Consider the following 19,380-nt stretch of genomic DNA (forward strand, 5'->3'; position numbering starts at 1 on the left):
AAGGCTCCTTAAGCGCCAAGACAATGCGCGCTTCCATATGCGCGTATACATATGCGCGCACCCATATGCGCGCGTACAAATATTGCTAATCTTTATTCATCATAAACATGTTAAAAGCAATATGAGTCTGACAGAGACATAACTGACATTATATAAAAACAATATTATGAAATCCATTATTTAATATATTGCTAATCTTTATTCATCATAAACATGATGCAAAAAAAAATACATATGGTAAAAGCAAAAAAAGAAATACGGCACCACCCTAAAAGCACGCATGACAAAAGCGCGATATGGTAAAAGCAAAAAAAGAAATACATATGTTAAAAGCAATATGAACTGACATTATATAAAAACAATATTATGAAATCCATTATTTAATATAATCTATATATCCAAATTATGGCTTACACCTCTTAAATATTGAGCTATAGCCATGTTTGGATAATTAGCTTGAAGATGTTCCAGTCGTCGTGTAACCTGCACATATTTATTCTAACTCCATCGCCATTTCGCCTATCTAGTCGTAACCTGAAGCCTTCGTGTATCTTGTGAGTTTTCGATTTCTGTGACTGTGTTTCTTCCATACTTTTGGGTAAAAACATAAAAGAATTAATTGAATCGTCCAGTTGTAATAACAACCGCTGGCAGTTATGACGCGCATATGAAATGCGCGCTTTTGGGTGTTTTGATATCGCGCGCACATGTCCTATTCTTACAAAACCGCGCGCGCGCTTTTGGCTACGCGCATATGGCAGCGCGGTTATGGGAGCGCGCTTTTGTCATGCGCGCTTTTAGGGTGATGCCACTAGACTCATACCCCTTCCCCAATAATTGGGACATACTTATCTCACAACTTCAACTTCACCCTAAAAAGGTCATCACCACAATTGTGATCTACATTCAACCTGGTAATACACCTGCTAGCCTTAAAGACTTCTTATCCTGGTGTTCTTCCACATACTCACAAGCAACCCTTGTTCTGGGGGATTTCAACCTAGATTGGTTCACCTGCATATCAGAACCACCAAGTAATCTAATAAATATCCATGGCTACCAGCAGCTAGTCCAAATTCCAACTAGATGTGATAAAAAATCTAAAAAGGAATCCATCCTTGACTGGTTCCTAACTAACAACCCCACATTGTACCCCCACGCAGGTAGTCTCCCAGACTCCTTAAGTGACCACAACATAATATACTTTATAAGTAGTAGAACAAGCATATGCAAAACCACTAACTATATATCCACTACAAACACAAAAAAATTCTCTCCTGAGGTCCTCAACACTTTACTCTGTAACTGTGACTGGACCCCCCCTAAAAACCCTCCCACTTGACCAGGCTGTAGCATATTTCAGCAAAACATTTCTGCAACACCTAGACACTGTCGATCCATTGCGCAAAATCAAGGTTAGAACCTCTACAAACCCCTGGCTCAGTAAAGAAACCAAACAAATCCTCAAGTCCAGAGATTCTGCCTGGCTTTACTATCAAAAAAAACAAAGAAACACAAAGCCTAACTAAGTACTAAGAACTGCACAACCATGCAAAAAAATGCATTAGGCTGGACAAAAAATCCTACTACATGACATTACAAACTAAATACCAACACAACCCCCAAAAATTTTGGAAAAATGTAAACCAGCTACTAAAATCCACCCAAAAGGCTACCCCAAACCAACCACCCCTGACACTAAAGTTCCCATCGAAACACAATTCAACTCCCACTTTGTGAACTCAATTCTATCCTTGGTATCACAGGACAGTTCCTTCCTCACTAGCCCCCCCAACACAAATAACACTAATACAAGCTTTACTCTCAAAACAGTTTCCACCACTTCAATCAAAAGCATGCTCTCCAAACTAAACACCTCATCAACAGCAACCGACCTACTCCCCAGCTATTTCTTGAAACTCACAGCAGATGCTATTGTTATCCCAATCTCCACTCTCATAAACAGATCAATTGTTGAAAACTATGTGCCCAAACTCTGGAAAATATCCAATGTTACACCCATACATAAAGGTGGGACCTCCACTGAACTTAATAACTACAGATCCATTGCTTTACTCTCCCCCCAGGTCAAAATCCTAGAAAAATGCATCCATACCCAGATGCTAAAATATCTCCTAGACAGCAACATCCTGTCACCTGCTCAGCATGGTTTCAGACCTGCCCATAGTACCAATACAGCCCTCCTCTGCTTCACAGACACAGTAAACCGTTTCAAAAATGAAGGCCTGCAGGTGTCAACTCTTTTTTTGGATATGTCCAAAGCATTTGACACAGTCTCACACCAAATCCTGCTAAACAAACTAAACCAGTATCATCATCATCATCTTCTTTTGGCTGTTCCCATTAGGGGTCGCCAAAGCAGATCACCTGTTTCCATTTCTTCCTGTCCTCTGCATCTTGCTCTGTCACACCATCCACCTGCATGTCCTCTCTCACCACATCCATAAACCTTATCTTAGGCCTTCCTCTTTTCCTGTTACCTGGTAGCTTCATCCTTAGCATCTTTTTCCCAATATACTCAGCATCCCTCCTCAGCACATGTCCAAACCAATGTAATCGTGCCTCTCTGGCTTTGTCTCCAAACCTTCCTACCTGGGCTGACCCTCTAATATACTTATTCCTAATCCTGTCCACCTTTGTCACACCCAGTGCAAATCTTAACATCTTTAATTCTGCCACATCCAGCTCAAACTCCTGCCTTTTTGTCAAATGCCACTGTCTCCAACCCATATAACATAGCTGGTCTCACTACCCTCTTGTAGACCTTCCCTTTCACTCTTACAGGCACTCGTGTGTCACAAATCACTCCTGACACTCTTCTCCACCCACTCCATCCTGCCTGTACTCTCTTCTTCACCTCTCTTCCACACTCACCGTTACTCTGAACTACTGACCCCAAGTATTTAAACTCATCCACCTTTGCCACCTCTACTCCTTGCATCCTCACCATTCCTCTATCCTTCTTCTCAATCACACACATATATTCTGTCTTAGTCCTGCTGCTGACCTTCATTCCTCTTCTCTCTAGAGCATATCTCCATCTCTCCAGGGTCTCCTCTATCTGTTCCCTACTCTCACTACAGATCACAATGTCATCTGCAAACATCATAGTCCACGGGGACTCCTGTCTGATCTCGTCTGTCAACCTGTCTATCACCATTGCAAATAAGAAAGGGCATAGAGCTGATCCTTGATGAAACCCCACCTCCACCTTAAACGCATCCGTCACTCCCACCGCAGACCTCACCACTGTCACACTACCCTCGTACATATCCTGTACCACTTTTACATACTTTTCTGACACTCCTGACTTCCTCATACAATACCACAACTCCTCTCTAGGCACCCTGTCATATGCTTTCTCTAAGTCTACAAAAACACAATGCAACTCCTTCTGACATTCTCTGTACTTCTCCATCAACACTCTCAGAGCAAAGATCGCATCTGTAGTGCTCTTTCCCGGCATGAAACCATACTGCTGATCACTAATCATCACGTCCCTTCTTAACCTTGCTTCCAAACCAGTATAACCTATCAAATTCCACTCTTACCTGGTTCCAAAGCTACTTAACTGACAGGTACCAATCTGTGAAATGGGAAAATTATCTCTCTCCTCAGCTGCCCATAACTATAGGAGTTCCACAGGGTTCTGTCTTGAGACCACTACTAATCACAGTCTTCACAAATGACCTCCATACCTCCACACAGCATGCATCTATCATTCAGTATGCAGATGACACTACCTTAATCTGTGCTGCACAAAACATTCCCACCCTCCTGCAAACAACCCAGCTAGCATTCTCTGACGTTGAAAACTACCTAACCAAAGCCCAACTTATCCTCAATCCAAAGAAAACTCAGCTTATCATTATAACCAGTTCTAACAAAAACACTTATAACAGTCAATTCACTATTTACTCCACAAATCTACTCCAATCTCTCCAGTGGCACAGGCTAAGCTATTGGGAATAACCATAGACTCCCACCTAAAATTTGATGGTCATCTCAACTTAACTATTAAAAAAGTACATGCCAAACTGGGATCACTCTACCGTATCAAACCATTTCTTACCAACAACACAAGATCAGACATTGCTCACTCCCAACTTCTATCCACCCTACTCTAAGCATCTCCCATTCTGACTAATTTCAACAAAACTGAACTAAGCAAAATGGAAGCCTGCTATAACAGAATTGCCCGCTTTGCTGCAAATTGCTCATATAGAACTCAACACTGTACTGCTTTGAGACAGCTCCATTGGCTTGAACTACCCAACCTCCTAACCTACAATCAGCTCTGCCTCTGTCATTCTATATATTCCCTCCCCAATAAATGTCCTGCCCTCAAAAACTTAGTACAACATCACTGATCCAAAAGGCCTCTTAGATCATCAAGCAAGCTACTACTAGAAGTCGCTGATAGCTACAATATCTTTGGAGATACACTATATAGTAGTTCAGTGGCTAAAAAATGGAACTCTGTCCTCAATAGCATTCAAAACACATCATCCAAAGCCTCCTTCAAAGACCTCATCAGGCAACATCTCAAGGAAAGTTGGCAGTGCTATGATTTCTCCCCAGGCTAGTGAAAGTGCATAAAGTACACATACTAAACATAGAGTACTTGATTAAGATTGAAAACTATTCTCACAAACACTGGCTATTCTACAATGTATGTACTGTACCTGCGTACTATGTATGTATTCTACCTATGTTCCAAATTTCAGCTGTACACCACAAATCTATTTAAGTACCTTTATTTTTAAATGTGGAGATATGCGTGAATGGGCGTACCTTCGTTGAAGGTTGTGCGTCAGGGCTGGCAACTCGGCATGTAAAAATCTACTGCCAATCATTAGTGTACCGGAGTTCTGCTGTGGCGACCTCTAACCGGGAAAAGCCAAAAGACACAACATTTTTAAATATTTTTTTGTTTGTTCTCTCCACTGTAACTGTTCATGTGCTGCATACCACTGTAAAAACATGTATTTTGTAATTTGTGTGTATACTGATCATGTCTAAATGTATCTGTAATTTTTCTATGTGGAGCTTTTCTCCCCGGGCCTCTACTAAAAAAGAGCCTATTCGGCTCAGTCAGACACCCCCGGTTAACAAATGTAAAATAAAAATAAAATAAAAATATCTACAAATTTAATGCCTGCTGCCCTTGAAGATTAAATTGCCTACTTATGTTACATTAAACATGGTGAGCTGGTAATATAGCATGGATGGCAAACTGAAAACAGATTCATAGCTACTAGATATCTCATCCAAAAGAGTTCGTATTCAAGACTTCAGCACCAAACTCCCTGAAAATGCAACACAGTATCAGATATCCATCTATATGCTGTGGGAGTAGAATCATCAGCCTTCTGCATTAAAATGAAAGTATGCCACCTGTTGTGCTACTAACACTGCTTTAAAATTCTTTACCACAATAGTGATACCATTTGCTAGCTAGCTAAACACAACAGTTGCACATTATAAGCAGACTTAGCATGAGCAGCAGTAAACTTCTCTTCCCTTGAAGCTCACAATTCCTTGAAAATGCACTTGAAACTAAATTCCTTGAAAAATGCACCTGAAACTCAATTCCTTGAAAAATACAGTTTGGTAGTTGGGGTAGAGAGGATTCAGGCTCTTGTTTCCTGTAGCTAAAATATTGAGTTTGAGCCTAAGGGAATTACTAAACAGCTAATAACTCTAAATAGGGAATTTCACTCTCTCACACACACACAACTGAATCTCAAGAAATCAGGACAAAACCTAAAATAAATAGGGATAAATTACAAACATTGCTATTATGAACTTAAAAAAATTGCTAGAATAACAGGATTTCTGTTAGTATGCAGTTTTCTAATCTGATTTTAATGGACATGAAGCCTAGAACTAAAATATCTGTCATTACTTAGCAACTTCAATCCTTTTTATGGGGAGCAGATGAAAATATGGGGCAAAAATCTGGACATTCTTCAAAAACCTGGCAGCCAAGGGGTACATTACCTACCACACACACACACACACACACACACACACACACACACACACACACACACACACACACACACACAAGGCTATGTGCTCTGATAGAATAACAAGTTTTGCATGACTACACTTCATTCTGAAGGATATGAAGTCTAAAGATCAGTCCTCAATGAATTGTCAAGGATTTGCCAGAAAAACTAAATTTTATGAGAAACAGACCAAAACTATGAGGCAAAAATTCAAGCCTTCCAAAAAAAAAAAAAAAAACTTCAGGGTCTTTCCAAAACATCGTCTCGATCGATCTGCTTTGCAGTACTGTTAAAAGGAACCAAACAGCATAATACAAACTACGTTAATTGTCTGTCTGGCTGGAGGAAAAGGAACAGTTTGTTGAAAGTTCCCTCCAAGATCCAATTGCCAGACAGAAAACATAGGGCAAGCAAGCAGTTGTTCTGTGTCAGCTGCAAACACAGATGTTACTACGTCTTTTTCCTCTGTAAAAAAGCAGGGCAAGCAACTGGTTAGTTGTGAATGCGGAAGACACGGAAGTCTCTTTGTTTTATGTTTTTCTTTATTAACAGAGGTGGTCAGTTGCTGCAGAAGTGAGAAATGGAACTCTGCGGACCCCTAGAATTCATCATACGCGCGTGCACCACAGTTTCAGAATCATTGCTATAGTACATTATAATGCACACAAACCCAGAATTACATTTTTGCTAAACCTTCGCAAATTGTCATATCTTTGAAACAATACAGCCTAGACATGTATTGTTAGAACAATTTTATTAACCAGACATAAGCTTTCACACATCAGCAGCAAATCTCTCTGACTGCATGTTCACTGAGATATTTACAAAATATGAAAGAATATACTTAATTGTATAATAAAACAATTTAAATAACACTGGATATCTCTCAAGATGTGCAATGTACAATGCAAATACCAATGACAATTTACTTCAAAAACATTTAAGGTTTCACCTGATGCCATGCAATTGTTTGTAGTCAGTTTTTGAAGTATTGAGCACATATGGACATATTGCTTATTTTCATAACTATTAGCATACCTCTCAACGTCTTAGAGCAAGAAATCTGGACAAAGCCACAAATAATGGCAGGACAAAGGCCCAAAAATAGGGACACGTTTTAAATATTGCTCTTACAAGCTTAGAAAATTGATAGAATACCAGGTTTTGCATTAGCATGAGTTTTCTGAAGGATATGAAGTTTGAAACTTAAATGTCTGCCGTTATTTTCTGACTTCAGTCCTCAATGATTTGTTAGTGATTTGCCAGAAAACAACCAACTTTAGGAGAAATAGACCAAAAATATGAAGAAAAAATCTGGACAGTTGAGAGGTATGATTAGCAAAAAACTTCCAATATCTCAAAATACTGTGCTATAAATGTACAATGGCAATGGATTTTCCTTACTCCTTACCACTGCATTTCTCATCATACCCTTCAATAACATGTAAGTCTCTCAGTTATGAAAATATGAATATAAACATGAAAATATGACTAATAAATGGCAAACAGTGATCTCTCTACTGCAGGACTTTGTTAATTAACAATCTTAATGTCATTTTGTTAATAACTCCTTTCCTCAGAAACATCTGAAATTTCCTCCAAGAAGGGCATATGGGTTATGCAGGTACACATCCTTAAAATTCAGAGATACTAGAAAGGCCTGCAAAGGGCCTGAAGCGACAGTATTTTGAAAGTTGATACCTTGAGGAAGGCGTTGAGCTGGGAGAATCCAGTATGAGTCTCCACTGTCCTTCCTTTCTTGGTACTAGGAAAAACCTGGAATAGAAGCCTCATCCCACAAACTGAGGAGGAACTGGTTCTATGGTGCCTTGAGACTGTATGTCCCATAGGATAGGAGGGAGAAGATTTAACTGGTTGTGGGGCAGAGGTGGAATGCCTTTGAAGGAAAGTAGTTCCTTCCAGGGCATACTGTAACCTTTTCTGATGATGGTCTGTAATCTTTTGTGATGATGATGATGATGATGGTGAGTACCCACTTGTCTGGGGTAATCTTTACACAATTTGAACAAAAAGACAGAGAGTCTTTTTGACATGGGGTAAAAATGAGGGGGAGGGGAGAGATAACCACACAGATTTATCTGTGAAGGGTATCTCAAATCTAGGCCGCTTTTCAGTTTTTCTGGAAACCTTTTCCTGCATGCCTTCTTGTACTGTTGAGAAGGCCAATAGTCTCGTCTAACAAATGAAGTGGGTTTGTCAGGGAAATTCATCTAGCAGCTGGGCTCAGAGATAAGAAGGATTTGTCTGGAGCCTTCATAGTTTTACCTTGCTGCTGCATTGTTTTGAATAAGTTAGTTTATTGTTGTCCAAATAAAAGGCACCTGTCAAGGGGGAATCTGGTAGCTTAGCTTTGAAATCTTCTGGTAGGGGCTGGTTACACAACCAAGTGTATCTTCTGATGACCGAACCAGTAGCAGCTGCTTTGGAAAAGACCTCAACATCACCATTGTTGCATTTTATATAATGCCTGGCCACTTGAGTGACCTGATTTATCAAGGATGAAATTTGTTGTTTGGACTCCATGACTGACATATCAGCCACAGCCTTTTTTCAAATTGTTAAGAATGGATAAAATGTATTTTATCATCTGGGTCTGATAATCAATGGCCCTGAAGGCCAAGGCAGAAGAAGTATAGACCTTTTTTCCCCACCTGTCCATATCCCTGCCATCCTTGTCTGAGGGTAGGGAATTAGCATTTGGCAGTAGCTTACAATGTTTGTCTGAGGCGAAGAAAACATCTGAAGGGTGAGATACAGCATTCTTAAAAAGACATGTAAGATCCTCTGGAATTTTGTAGAATTTGTCTGTCATTTTGGGAGCTGAGAGTCTGTAATTGTGGATATGGATACAAAAGTATCCAGAAAAGCCTCCAGAACTGGAAGGACAGGGAAAGGGGCATGGATGCCCACTTCCAAAAGTCTATCGTATCTGTTTTGGACATCAGGAATTTGCTTAGACTTCCACTCAAAAAGTTTAATCACATTTATAATGGTCTCTCTGAAGGATGCTTCTTCCACAGGGGAATCAGGACAGAGGGAATCCTTATCATCTGGCCAGTAGATTGAATTTGAGAGGAGTAAGCTAAGGAATGGTCATCAGAATCTGAGGTCTCCTCCTCTTTCTCAGAAGAAAATTCCACAGTAATTTTCTGTGGAGTGGGCAGAGGAGATGAAAATAAATGATTTTTAAGAGCCATAATGGCCTTGAATAGGTCCTGAGAAAAGTCCATCCACTTTTTCTTCCTAGAAGGAGGAGAAGAGGTAACATACTTGATTTTCTGGTGTTTTCTCTTTGAGATGATGTCTATCTGAACCACATGCTAAGGCTCTGATGCTGATGCATCTTAATCAGTGATCCAGGAATTTCTTCCTATACTAGAATCTGAGGGATGCCCTCTATCCCTTCTGAAATAATGATCCTCAGTTCCCCATTCTCCATCCTAGTAGCAGTCAGTTCAGATGTGCAGTCTCAGATGCCACACTAGCCTCCAATGGGGTCATGGCAGAAGACATCTAAGGTCAAGTCAGAAGTACCGCAGAGTTTGTAACCTCAGCAGTTACTTTGGAATTAGCCTGGGCACACTGGGCCTCAGGCCTAGGACTATTGAGCTTTTCCTTGGAAGTGAAGGGTATGTCAAGTGTGAGGAATCTGATATTATAGACTAGACCAACCATTTTAGGTGTAGGATATGTAAAAACGTATTCAGGGATGATAAACAGGATCACAATGTCTTGGATACAAAGGACTGGCAGAAGGAACAGGATATGTAGCTGTGTAATATGCCCAAGCAAAACAGACACTAGGAACGGAAGTCTTTGTAGGGTATCTACCTACTGCACTCACACTTTCCTATCCTAGCTGACATCTAGCAAAATCACAAAAAACAGTATAAACAAGAAGGAAGGTTCCCCAATATGCCACTTATTTGAATCTGAGAAGACTTGCAGTATAAACAAAAATGAAGATCAGACCAAGGCTGGTGGTGAGATAGTCTGAGGTCATATATTGGATGTATGCTCCTGGGAATGTTTAGGCTTTGGTGCCCTGGCCAGATATCAGAGGTGAAAACCCATCTGTCTGGAATAGTGCAGCAGTGATTTTAGTCACTTATACTATTATGAGTACCATCTCAGATCTCCCTTGAACAGAGGTTACTAGTTTTGTAGGACTAAGCCAGTCAACAAAGGATAATTTTTTCTCTGTCTTACAGATAGTAACACTAACATTGACTTCATATGATTCTTACATTCAAAAGGATTCAGACGAGGTTAAAAATGTCCACCTTAAATGAGGCTTAAGAAGGGATAGCCTTAGGCATTACAGAAGGGACAGACATGTGCCAGAAGGAGGAGGGGAAGTTATCTAAAGGTTCCTCCAACTTTAGGAGAGGTGCATGTTGAACAAAGATGCAGGTGTGCACAAGAGGCCCATTCAATTGTTTGTACTGCTATTAAATTATAATCATTTAGGGTAATTTCATGTACCTGCTCTGTCATCTCCTACCATAGTCAAACAGTACATTCAGGTCCAACACGTGGATATCACTGAGGCCAGTGGAGCAGAGGAGAGGTAGCAGAAGCCTCCTCAGCTCTCACCGGTAATGTGGAAACACAGAGGAATGAGAACGTGGAAAGCTCCCAATGTCCATGTGAAACATTATACTACCTGCCTGGGGACTCAAAGACTCAATCCACATCAGCAAGAAAGACAGTTATGTTCAAAACCACAGGCTGCATTCTCCTGAGTGGTACCCAGTGCAGTATCTTTCCTGACCCCTTTCTCATTATCACCTAATGATGGGTGCAAAGTTGATCTATCAGTAGCAGATGGATAGCTAGCAACTGGTAAATGACTGGATGAAAATGGAAAATGAAGGCTATAGCTGACAGCTAGCCTCCTGCATGGTTATCTTTTTCATAATATCTCATGCCTGGAAATATGCAAGAGACCCTTCTTTCACTCCTTGCACTAGCCAACTTCCAACTCTATTTTATTTGCATCAAGGCAGTCTTGTAGATTTTCATGTCTAATCTACATGGTAACCTTACTAAATCTCTGGCATGTATGGCACTCATTGAAAATAAGCACCTGAATGCTAATATGATGACTGCAGAGATACTACGAATATGCTGGCATCTTCATGACTGAAGGCAGAAACTTTTCCATGATCTATGCTGGGATTGACATCAGAAATGTATGACTGGCAAGAAACTCTCTAGACCCAAAATGTGATGCTTGGCAGGTAGGAAGTAAGCATGCTTCTCAGCTGTTCTGAGGGTCTCAAGAACATGTTGGTAATATTGCACTCTGAGAAGAGCCTCTTGAAGTAAGAACATGTATTAGCACTAGTTTTACAAGTAAGTTTTCTAAACAGAAGATGTAGAGGTCTCACCTCCAACAGCAAGAGGCAGTATTGTCCTTCTATGAATGATTAAGTAGCAGTAAAGCAACCAAAACCAGGGAGGAAGTGCAAGACAGGAAATGGCTGAACCACAATCTCACCTAAGATTTCTTGTAGGTTAGAAAAATCAAGACAAGCAAATATGTTGTTCTTGGATCCACAGAAAAAATGTAATACCCTTGTCCAAAACTGGAATAATGTCTAAAGAATAGTAATACTGAATGTTTTGTGTAAGTCCCATCTCTGCAATGGAGGTGGAAGCTTTGGAATCATAAACAAGAAGATGCTAGGAAATAAGGCCTGCTCTCTGTCAGAAACACACATCATCACTTTGGATATCTAACAAGTTGCATAGTAGACGTCTTGAACTGCCGTAGTTTACATTCACCTGGAACAAAGTTCTGTATGCCCACAGAAGCTACCACTGTTCAGGAAATGTACCACTTCTGTTTATGGTCAAATAGCATCAAGCACATCTGGAAATAGTACAGCTGTATGTAAGTATACCTACCTTTAGTGAGTAATCATTGTAACAACATTTGAATTTTACGCACCTTATCTGCCTTCATTCCTGTGCCGGGTAAATAGCAGTAGTTAAAGACATTATTCTGTAGCCAAAAAAAACAGAATGATGTTTACATGAAATATCAGCATCTCAGGTTTCAACAGTCTTCTACTTAGAGAAGCTGAGAATGCTGCACAAAAGATTACGGTTAATGGATGTAAGATTAAGACTCTACTGGAAGTAATACTGGAAAACCAAGTCACCTATGTCTTGTTATGTATTACAGCCTCTTCGTTTCAGAACCCTGTGAATTGTGAATGGCATTGTCATTTTTTTCCTGTTCTTGTTTTAACTCTCCTAGGTTCGTACCTGAAAACAGGCAGCTGATGATTAGTGCACCAAGTGGTCATGAATAAAAATGTTTATGATTAGGTCTCATATTAGTGACAAGAATGGGAAGTAATTCATTTACAGACTGAAACTCAAAGGTAGATCTTGGCATCCATGTTGAGAACCAGTGGGACCTGATCATAATTCTCTGTAGTGCATGGAGCTTTATCTCTTCTATGTACTACCAGTTACAGACAAAAAGTATAGGAACATGAAGTATTTCATCATCTTTCAAAGCCTTTGAAAGACAATAAAACCTTTTAGCATTTAGTATTTATTATTGTTGTGTTTGTTGTCTGTGTCTATAGAATTTTGTGTATTATCGTCATGTTAAATGCAGTCTATGTATTGTATGCACATTGAGTATGAAGAAATGTAATTTCGCTTGGTTTGAACTTGTGTGAATCGAAATGAGAATAAAGTGTACTTTGACTTTGACTTTAGCACTGTCAGAGAGTCAGCAGAAACAAAATGTCGCTCTGAAGAACAAAGCTTTAAAACTATTAAGACCATTTATTCTATCTCACTTGATGTTTATAAACATGGCAGAGGGAAGTTCTAGCAGTTTATAAAAGCTGTTTTCCCTTCTGCCACTCTTATTGCCATGCAGCATTATTCCCATATTTATCCCCAGCACAAGTCACAGTCTAAATAGTGCTTAGGAGTGCTTAATAAAAGCTTAAGTACCTCTCTGACACCAGAAAGTTGATTAAGAAGCTTGCTATTTCCTGATATTGGAGCATAACTGCGGCACTCCATGCACTACAAGCCTAAAAAGCATTGGAACAGGCTGCTGTTTTCAAAAGTTTATCATTTTGCCAGTTACATAATCATATGTCCTAGAACTCACCCTCAAAGTTGGATGACTGTTACAGCAAACCATCAAAACCAAGACAATCTTCATGTACACACTACCCACAGTACAACAAATTACTGCCAAAAGTAACTTACCTTTCTGCAAATCTACAAGTTTTCAACAACCGTTTAACAAGTATAACTTGCTCTCGCACCTCCTACAATAACAAAGGGAAAATGTCAGTTGTAAAATCCAGGTCTATACTGTCAAACTACAGTATATCTAATTGATTATTATACAACACCCCCCCCCATTAATATTCAAAAACGTGCACGATGATTGGTCAGCATGCTGTAAATCAGAGTTATAGTAATGGAAAAAGGTCCGGTCGCCCGGACTTTTTCCATTACTATAACTCTTTTTTCTCACTGTTTCGCTGTTAAACGAGTTTAACATAGCGAGACAGCTTTAAAAAAAGCAACGGAGATTCTCTGTTGCTTTTTTAAAACTGTCTCGCTATGTTAAACTCCTTTAACATAGCGAGACAGTTTGTAAAAAGCAACGGAGATCTTGCTTTCTCCGTTGCTTTTTTCAAAACTGTCTCACTATGTTTAACATATCGAGACAGCTTTAAAAAAAGCAACGGAGATTCTCCGTTGCTCTTTTTAAAGCTGTCTCGCTATGTTAAACCTGTTTAACGTAGTGAAACAGTTTGTAAAAAGCAACGGAGATCTTGGTTTCTATGTTGCTTTTTTCAAAACTGTCTCGCTATGTTAAATGGGTTTAACATACCGAGACAGCTTTAAAAAAAGCAACAGAGATTCTCCGTTGCTTTTTTTAAAGCTGTCTCGCTATGTTAAACCCATTTAACATAGCAGAAACAGTTTGTAAAAAGCAACGTAGATTTGCTTTCTCCGTTGCTTTTGCCCACAGTTCTGATGTACTGCATAGGCATATGCATGCGCAGTACATCAGAAGTGCAGCAGAATACCAGACAGCTGCGCAAGGGCAGCAAGGAGGCATTATACAATGCCATTATTTAAGAAAAGTAATTATTTTTTTCTTAAATAATGGCATTGTATAACAGCAATAACCCACTTCTGGGTGTGGGTAATGCTGGATTTACCCACGGTTGGCTTTGTTTGGCCACTCGGGCTTCACCCTCATGACCAAACCACGCCAACCGTGGGTAAATCCAGCATTACCCACAGCCAGGCGTGGGTTATTACTATATTATGGCATACTGGCCTAAAACAGTTCTGTACAATATGCCCTATCATAATTCAACATCTATATCAGGAAGTACTTCTGTCACATGTCATGGGTCCTAGAAATTCTCTGTCTGCCTCAGCATGTTCTGGGTCTTCAAACATAACTCAAGAGTTCTGTACCCAGTCAGTATGGGTTATTTTTCTTTTTCTTTATATCACTAGCATATTAGCGCCAGGCAGCTGCAGGAACTACTACTATTCAGCATCCTTTGAATTTACTACATGTAAATATCAAGTCTGCAAACAGCAAATAATTTGACTGCGCTGTGTTTGAAAGCTGCTACTGTTCCAATAAATTTGTCTCAAATGTGTATAGCATTAAACTGTGCACTGTCACTAAGGAACAGAGGTCAACCAGCACACCGGACAATCAAAAGAATGGAGCTTCCCTGAACTCAAAGTTAAGGACCCCCCCTCCAAAATATATATATGTATGTTGAGAGCCAGAAGCAAACAAGCAAAAAAATAAAATATAACAATCAAGCATTTCCATCTGTCAGTGCTGAATACTCAGCCGCAGGATGTGATGCTGTCACTCAATCAGATCTGCTAATATCAGATCTAATATGACTGAGTCACTTCAACCTTATGCTGCTTTATATGCACTGTTGAATACTGGTTCCATTAATTACTTAAAATACAGCTGTAGTTTCAGTCTTCTCATGGTAGCAGTATTATATGTGCGGTGACAAATTTCATATTTAAGTGTACTTGTCCTTTACCTGTGGTTCTGTGACCCTGGAGTGTGGGGAAAGGTAACGTACCCAAACTGACATACAACTTTTTTTCAAACTTTGTGGTTTATGATGACATTAATTCTTATACAATTTTAAGATCTTGGATGTTTTTTTCTTAACAACGTGTGTAGTTTTGAGTTTACCATGTAACATAGTGCTATAAAAACATGCATAGCAAAAGTAACAACTGCTGGTGATTTTGATTTATCAAATACTTGTAGCTACAAAATTCATGTCTACACATTTGAGGACACAAACTTTGGATCAGATTCCAAAAGAGTTGCTCTCAGTGTAAGTCTGTCCTGATTCCAAAAGACTTACACTCAGTGTGACATACATTATTGTAAGGCCTATCTATAAACAGGCATACACCAGGGGCCAGATTCCAAAACACCTGCTTGTAAGTCGTCAATTACACTGAAAGCAAGTCTTTTGTAACAAGGCCCATTGTGTTCTCAAGTAAAGAAAGCACAAAAGCAAAATCTACAATAAATGAGCAGTCTCTGTGGTGGGCTTTGCTCCTATATCCCCTTTATTCAAATTTACTGTCTTAAAGGTTGCACAGGCCATAGAAAAACAGCAAATAACCCAGTAATGAAGAGCAGCTCCTGTGTCCTCTTACAACATCCTGCTGCACATTATGAGATATCCCAGCTGTATAATAAATACATAGTCACTATGAGATGGGCTGCCCTCTCATTAACTGGAAATTCACAGGAATTACTCCACTGAAGGAATGAAGCCATTCATCAGCTGACAGCCTACCACCTGCTCTACAGTATAGTGTGGGTACTAAGACCACATACACACACACACACACACACACACACACACACACACACACACACACACACACACACACACACACACACACACACACACACAACAGCTATTTATAAAAAGGCCCTTACATTGTCACAATACTCAAGCACGCAGTGACACACAGACAACTATGCTCATACCTTCTCATTCACACACATACATACCATGACTTACCTACTTCACCAGTCATTGTAAGGTGAAGCATCTCTGCTTCACTGTGGGTAGACCCCCACTATTGAAATGCACAGGTGCACATGACTGGACTGCCACACACACTCATACATTTGGATTCTTGCCGTGCCCTGCACTTGCATAGTACAGCAGTCTGTGAATTCCATACTATGCAACTTTTTTAACAGGGCATTGTTCTGGGCAGATCACTAACATAAATCCCCCCCCCAAAGATTACTACACATGCATGCAAAGCTACAAAACTTGCTGCCTAAAAGCTCACAGTGATTCTTATATGCAGCAAGAGGAACAGTCTTACAAAGTATGGAAGACAGCTTGTTTTGCCTTGCACACTGCCAGATGAGTTTGAATACTGCCCAATGTGTTAATAATCTGCATTATATCACTTCATAATAGGAATCACAGCTGCATATTACACTTAGTTACTTGTTATGCTTGGTCATAGAAGCTAGTCTTGTATTTGGTAAATTAATTTAGGCCTGCCACCTGAATGCAGCATGGTTTTACAGCAAATACACTGGATAGCATATATGAAATGTCTATTATAACTAATTAAAGATAAGAAAACTATTGTGGTTTAACAGTTGTCATCCTGCCACGCTTGCCATGCTATACTTTATGGTCAGTTTTCACAGACTGGGTGGAATGTCTGGAAAAACAAACCATAACATTGAAACAGCCTTGTAAAGCATTAAATCAATCTTTAAACAGTGTGATTTGAAAAGCTTGTTTCAGCTACATATTGTACTTATTTTACTGCCTGCACGTTAACAAAGTTGTTTTTGTGTTTAAATTACCTGTTTAACTGTTGTAGGCTACACACTCAAGTGTGATAGCCATTTCTGTACATTTAAAGTGTTTTTTTTTATTGTATCTGCTTTATTTTCTGAAAAAGCAAAAAAACAAAAAAATACTTGTTTTCCCGCTTTTCTAAGCTAGTCCAGTTTTCAGGTTAGTGCTGAATTCAGGGCTGTGTTACAAGTTTCTGTGTTACTGTTTGCCCATACCTTACTTGGATAGAAGGAAGTTTCTCTGTTCACCTGTGAGAGAGGGGAGCTTTGAGCAGCCTATCTGTCCCTGGAGGAGTGGTTTCAGCCCAGAAATTAGTAGTGTATTGGCCATTTTGGACTAATTTCTATCTCTTTCATATCCCTGCAATAAAACCCGCATTAGCACGGTTTTGCGCACTGGGCAGTGCCGGTTAGCTAGGGTATAACTATTCCTGGCTGCACAAAATCTACTCTTCAATTTTTCCCTTGGAACAAGACAAACTTTCAACTTAAGCACTCAAACCATTCACTTCTCAGCCCGGCACTTGCTCAAAACTCATAGCAAGCACTAATAAACCTTAGCACTAGAGCCCCCCTATACTGCAGAGAAGGACAAGGCTCTCTATTTGACATTACCAACAATCAGCAAAACAGCTCACTGTACCTATCCAGGCATGTCCAAAGGGCAGTTTCAGGTGTACTCTTGGCCCAACTGGTGAATCTGGACATTTTGAGGCAATGTTACAACTGCCTCATGTACACAGACAACCCTCTCCTCCTACCACCAAACACTAATACATGCGAGAGATGCAATTATACAGCCAAACTGGAGGCTAAGATCTCTCAACCCAAGACTGGACCTGATAGTCAAGAGGAGAAGGGAATTACATGCATCACACCACTAGTCTCACATAGACCTCTGAAACCAGCACTGGCAAAAAACATACATAAATACACAAAAACATACTTGGAGGCTCTAAATAAAAATCTGCAAAAGCAACAGAAATCTCCAAAGCAGACATCCAAGCAACCTCCACCCCCCAACACAAACCATGAAACACATACTTCACAAAACCAGTGTGCCACTCAATCACAGCCCTTAAGGCAAAATAACATACCCAACACACAAGTAATAGGTGACTCTATAGTCAGGCACACTGACGTCCCACTCACTAGGTTGAACAAGGAGAAGGTTACTGTTAGCTGCCTGTCAGGTGCCAAGATCTGCCACATAACACAAGCACTCAGGTCACTCCAGAAAAAGTACAAATACGACTCTGTCATTGTCCTTGTTGGTGTGAATGACCTGAGCCGTACCTCCCTGGACTACATGAAAAGAGACATGGAAGAGCTCTCTAATCACATAGCCCAGGCTGGTATGACCCTGACCCTGAGTAGCATTCTGCCCTCACCAAGAATGATACCACGGTATAACGAAAAATTATCAATTTCAACAATTGGCTAAGCTTCTGGTGTCATTCAAAGGGGATCCAGTGTCTGTCAGCCTGGGATGACATGCTCGACAAGCCATGCTGCTTCACTAGAGACAGCTTGCACCTGTCACCCTTAGGCTTTCGAATACTGGCCAAGGCTCTTGCCACCCCCATAGTGCCTTTTTTAGGCAAGGCTCAAAAGACAAACCCACCACCGTAACACAAGTAACAAAAAACTGAGGGTAATGCTACTCAATGCCAGAAGTCTAAACCTCAAAATGCATGCACTCGAGGCACTCCTCAGTATGGAGAAAATCAATATATGTGCAGTAACAGAAACCTGGTTTAAGGCTCCAGAGAGCACACCAGCACTACCAGGCTACAAACTCATACCATACATTTCGGCCATAAAACCTAGACCGAAATACAAAAGGCGGGGGCGTATCCATATTCATCAAGGATACCCACACATCCTGGTAAGTGGCACAGCACGATGCTTCAGAGATCATCCATGTGCAACTAACAACAGGCAGAACTGTAATTCAAATTGTAGCTTGCTACAGATCACCCACCATGTCCTAGGACCCCCATTCCACATTTCTGGAAACACTGGGAAAGATAAAGGTCCTACCAAACACCCTGATATTGAGTAATTTCAATTACCCAAACATTAACTGGGAGAACTACTCAAGTACTAACTCCCTTGCCCAACATTTCCTAGAATTTATAAATTCAAACACCCTGGATCAACTGGTCAGCACCCCCACCAGTGGTTACAACATATTGGACCTGGTCATCACCTACATGGACGACCGTCCCACACCAGAGGTCAACCCCTCGCTGGTTAGATCTGACCATAAACTAATCACTCTGGATATCCATATTCCGCCCCCACCCCTGGTCAAAGAAACCACAGTGAAAAATTTTCAAAAGCAAACTTCACATTACTTAAGACCAAGGTGGAAAGTTTCAAATCCCCCATGCTAAAGGATAATGCTGTCCAAGC

General features: G+C 40.2%; 1 protein-coding gene across 2 annotated transcripts in view; it reads right to left on the bottom strand.

Annotated features, from left to right (window-relative positions):
* RUBCNL (rubicon like autophagy enhancer) overlaps positions 1-19,380 on the bottom strand; it is a 1,197,353-nt gene that overhangs the window by 109,180 nt on the left and 1,068,793 nt on the right. For both annotated transcript variants that reach the window (XM_044071584.1, XM_044071583.1), the window contains exon 12: positions 13,305-13,366. In XM_044071584.1, the coding sequence (XP_043927519.1) occupies positions 13,305-13,366 (62 nt within the window). The remainder of the gene's footprint in view (positions 1-13,304; positions 13,367-19,380) is intronic.

The sequence above is a fragment of the Protopterus annectens genome, chromosome 5.part0, assembly GCF_019279795.1.
Source record: "Protopterus annectens isolate FY-2018-M chromosome 5.part0, PAN1.0, whole genome shotgun sequence".
Taxonomy (NCBI): domain Eukaryota; kingdom Metazoa; phylum Chordata; order Ceratodontiformes; family Protopteridae; genus Protopterus; species Protopterus annectens.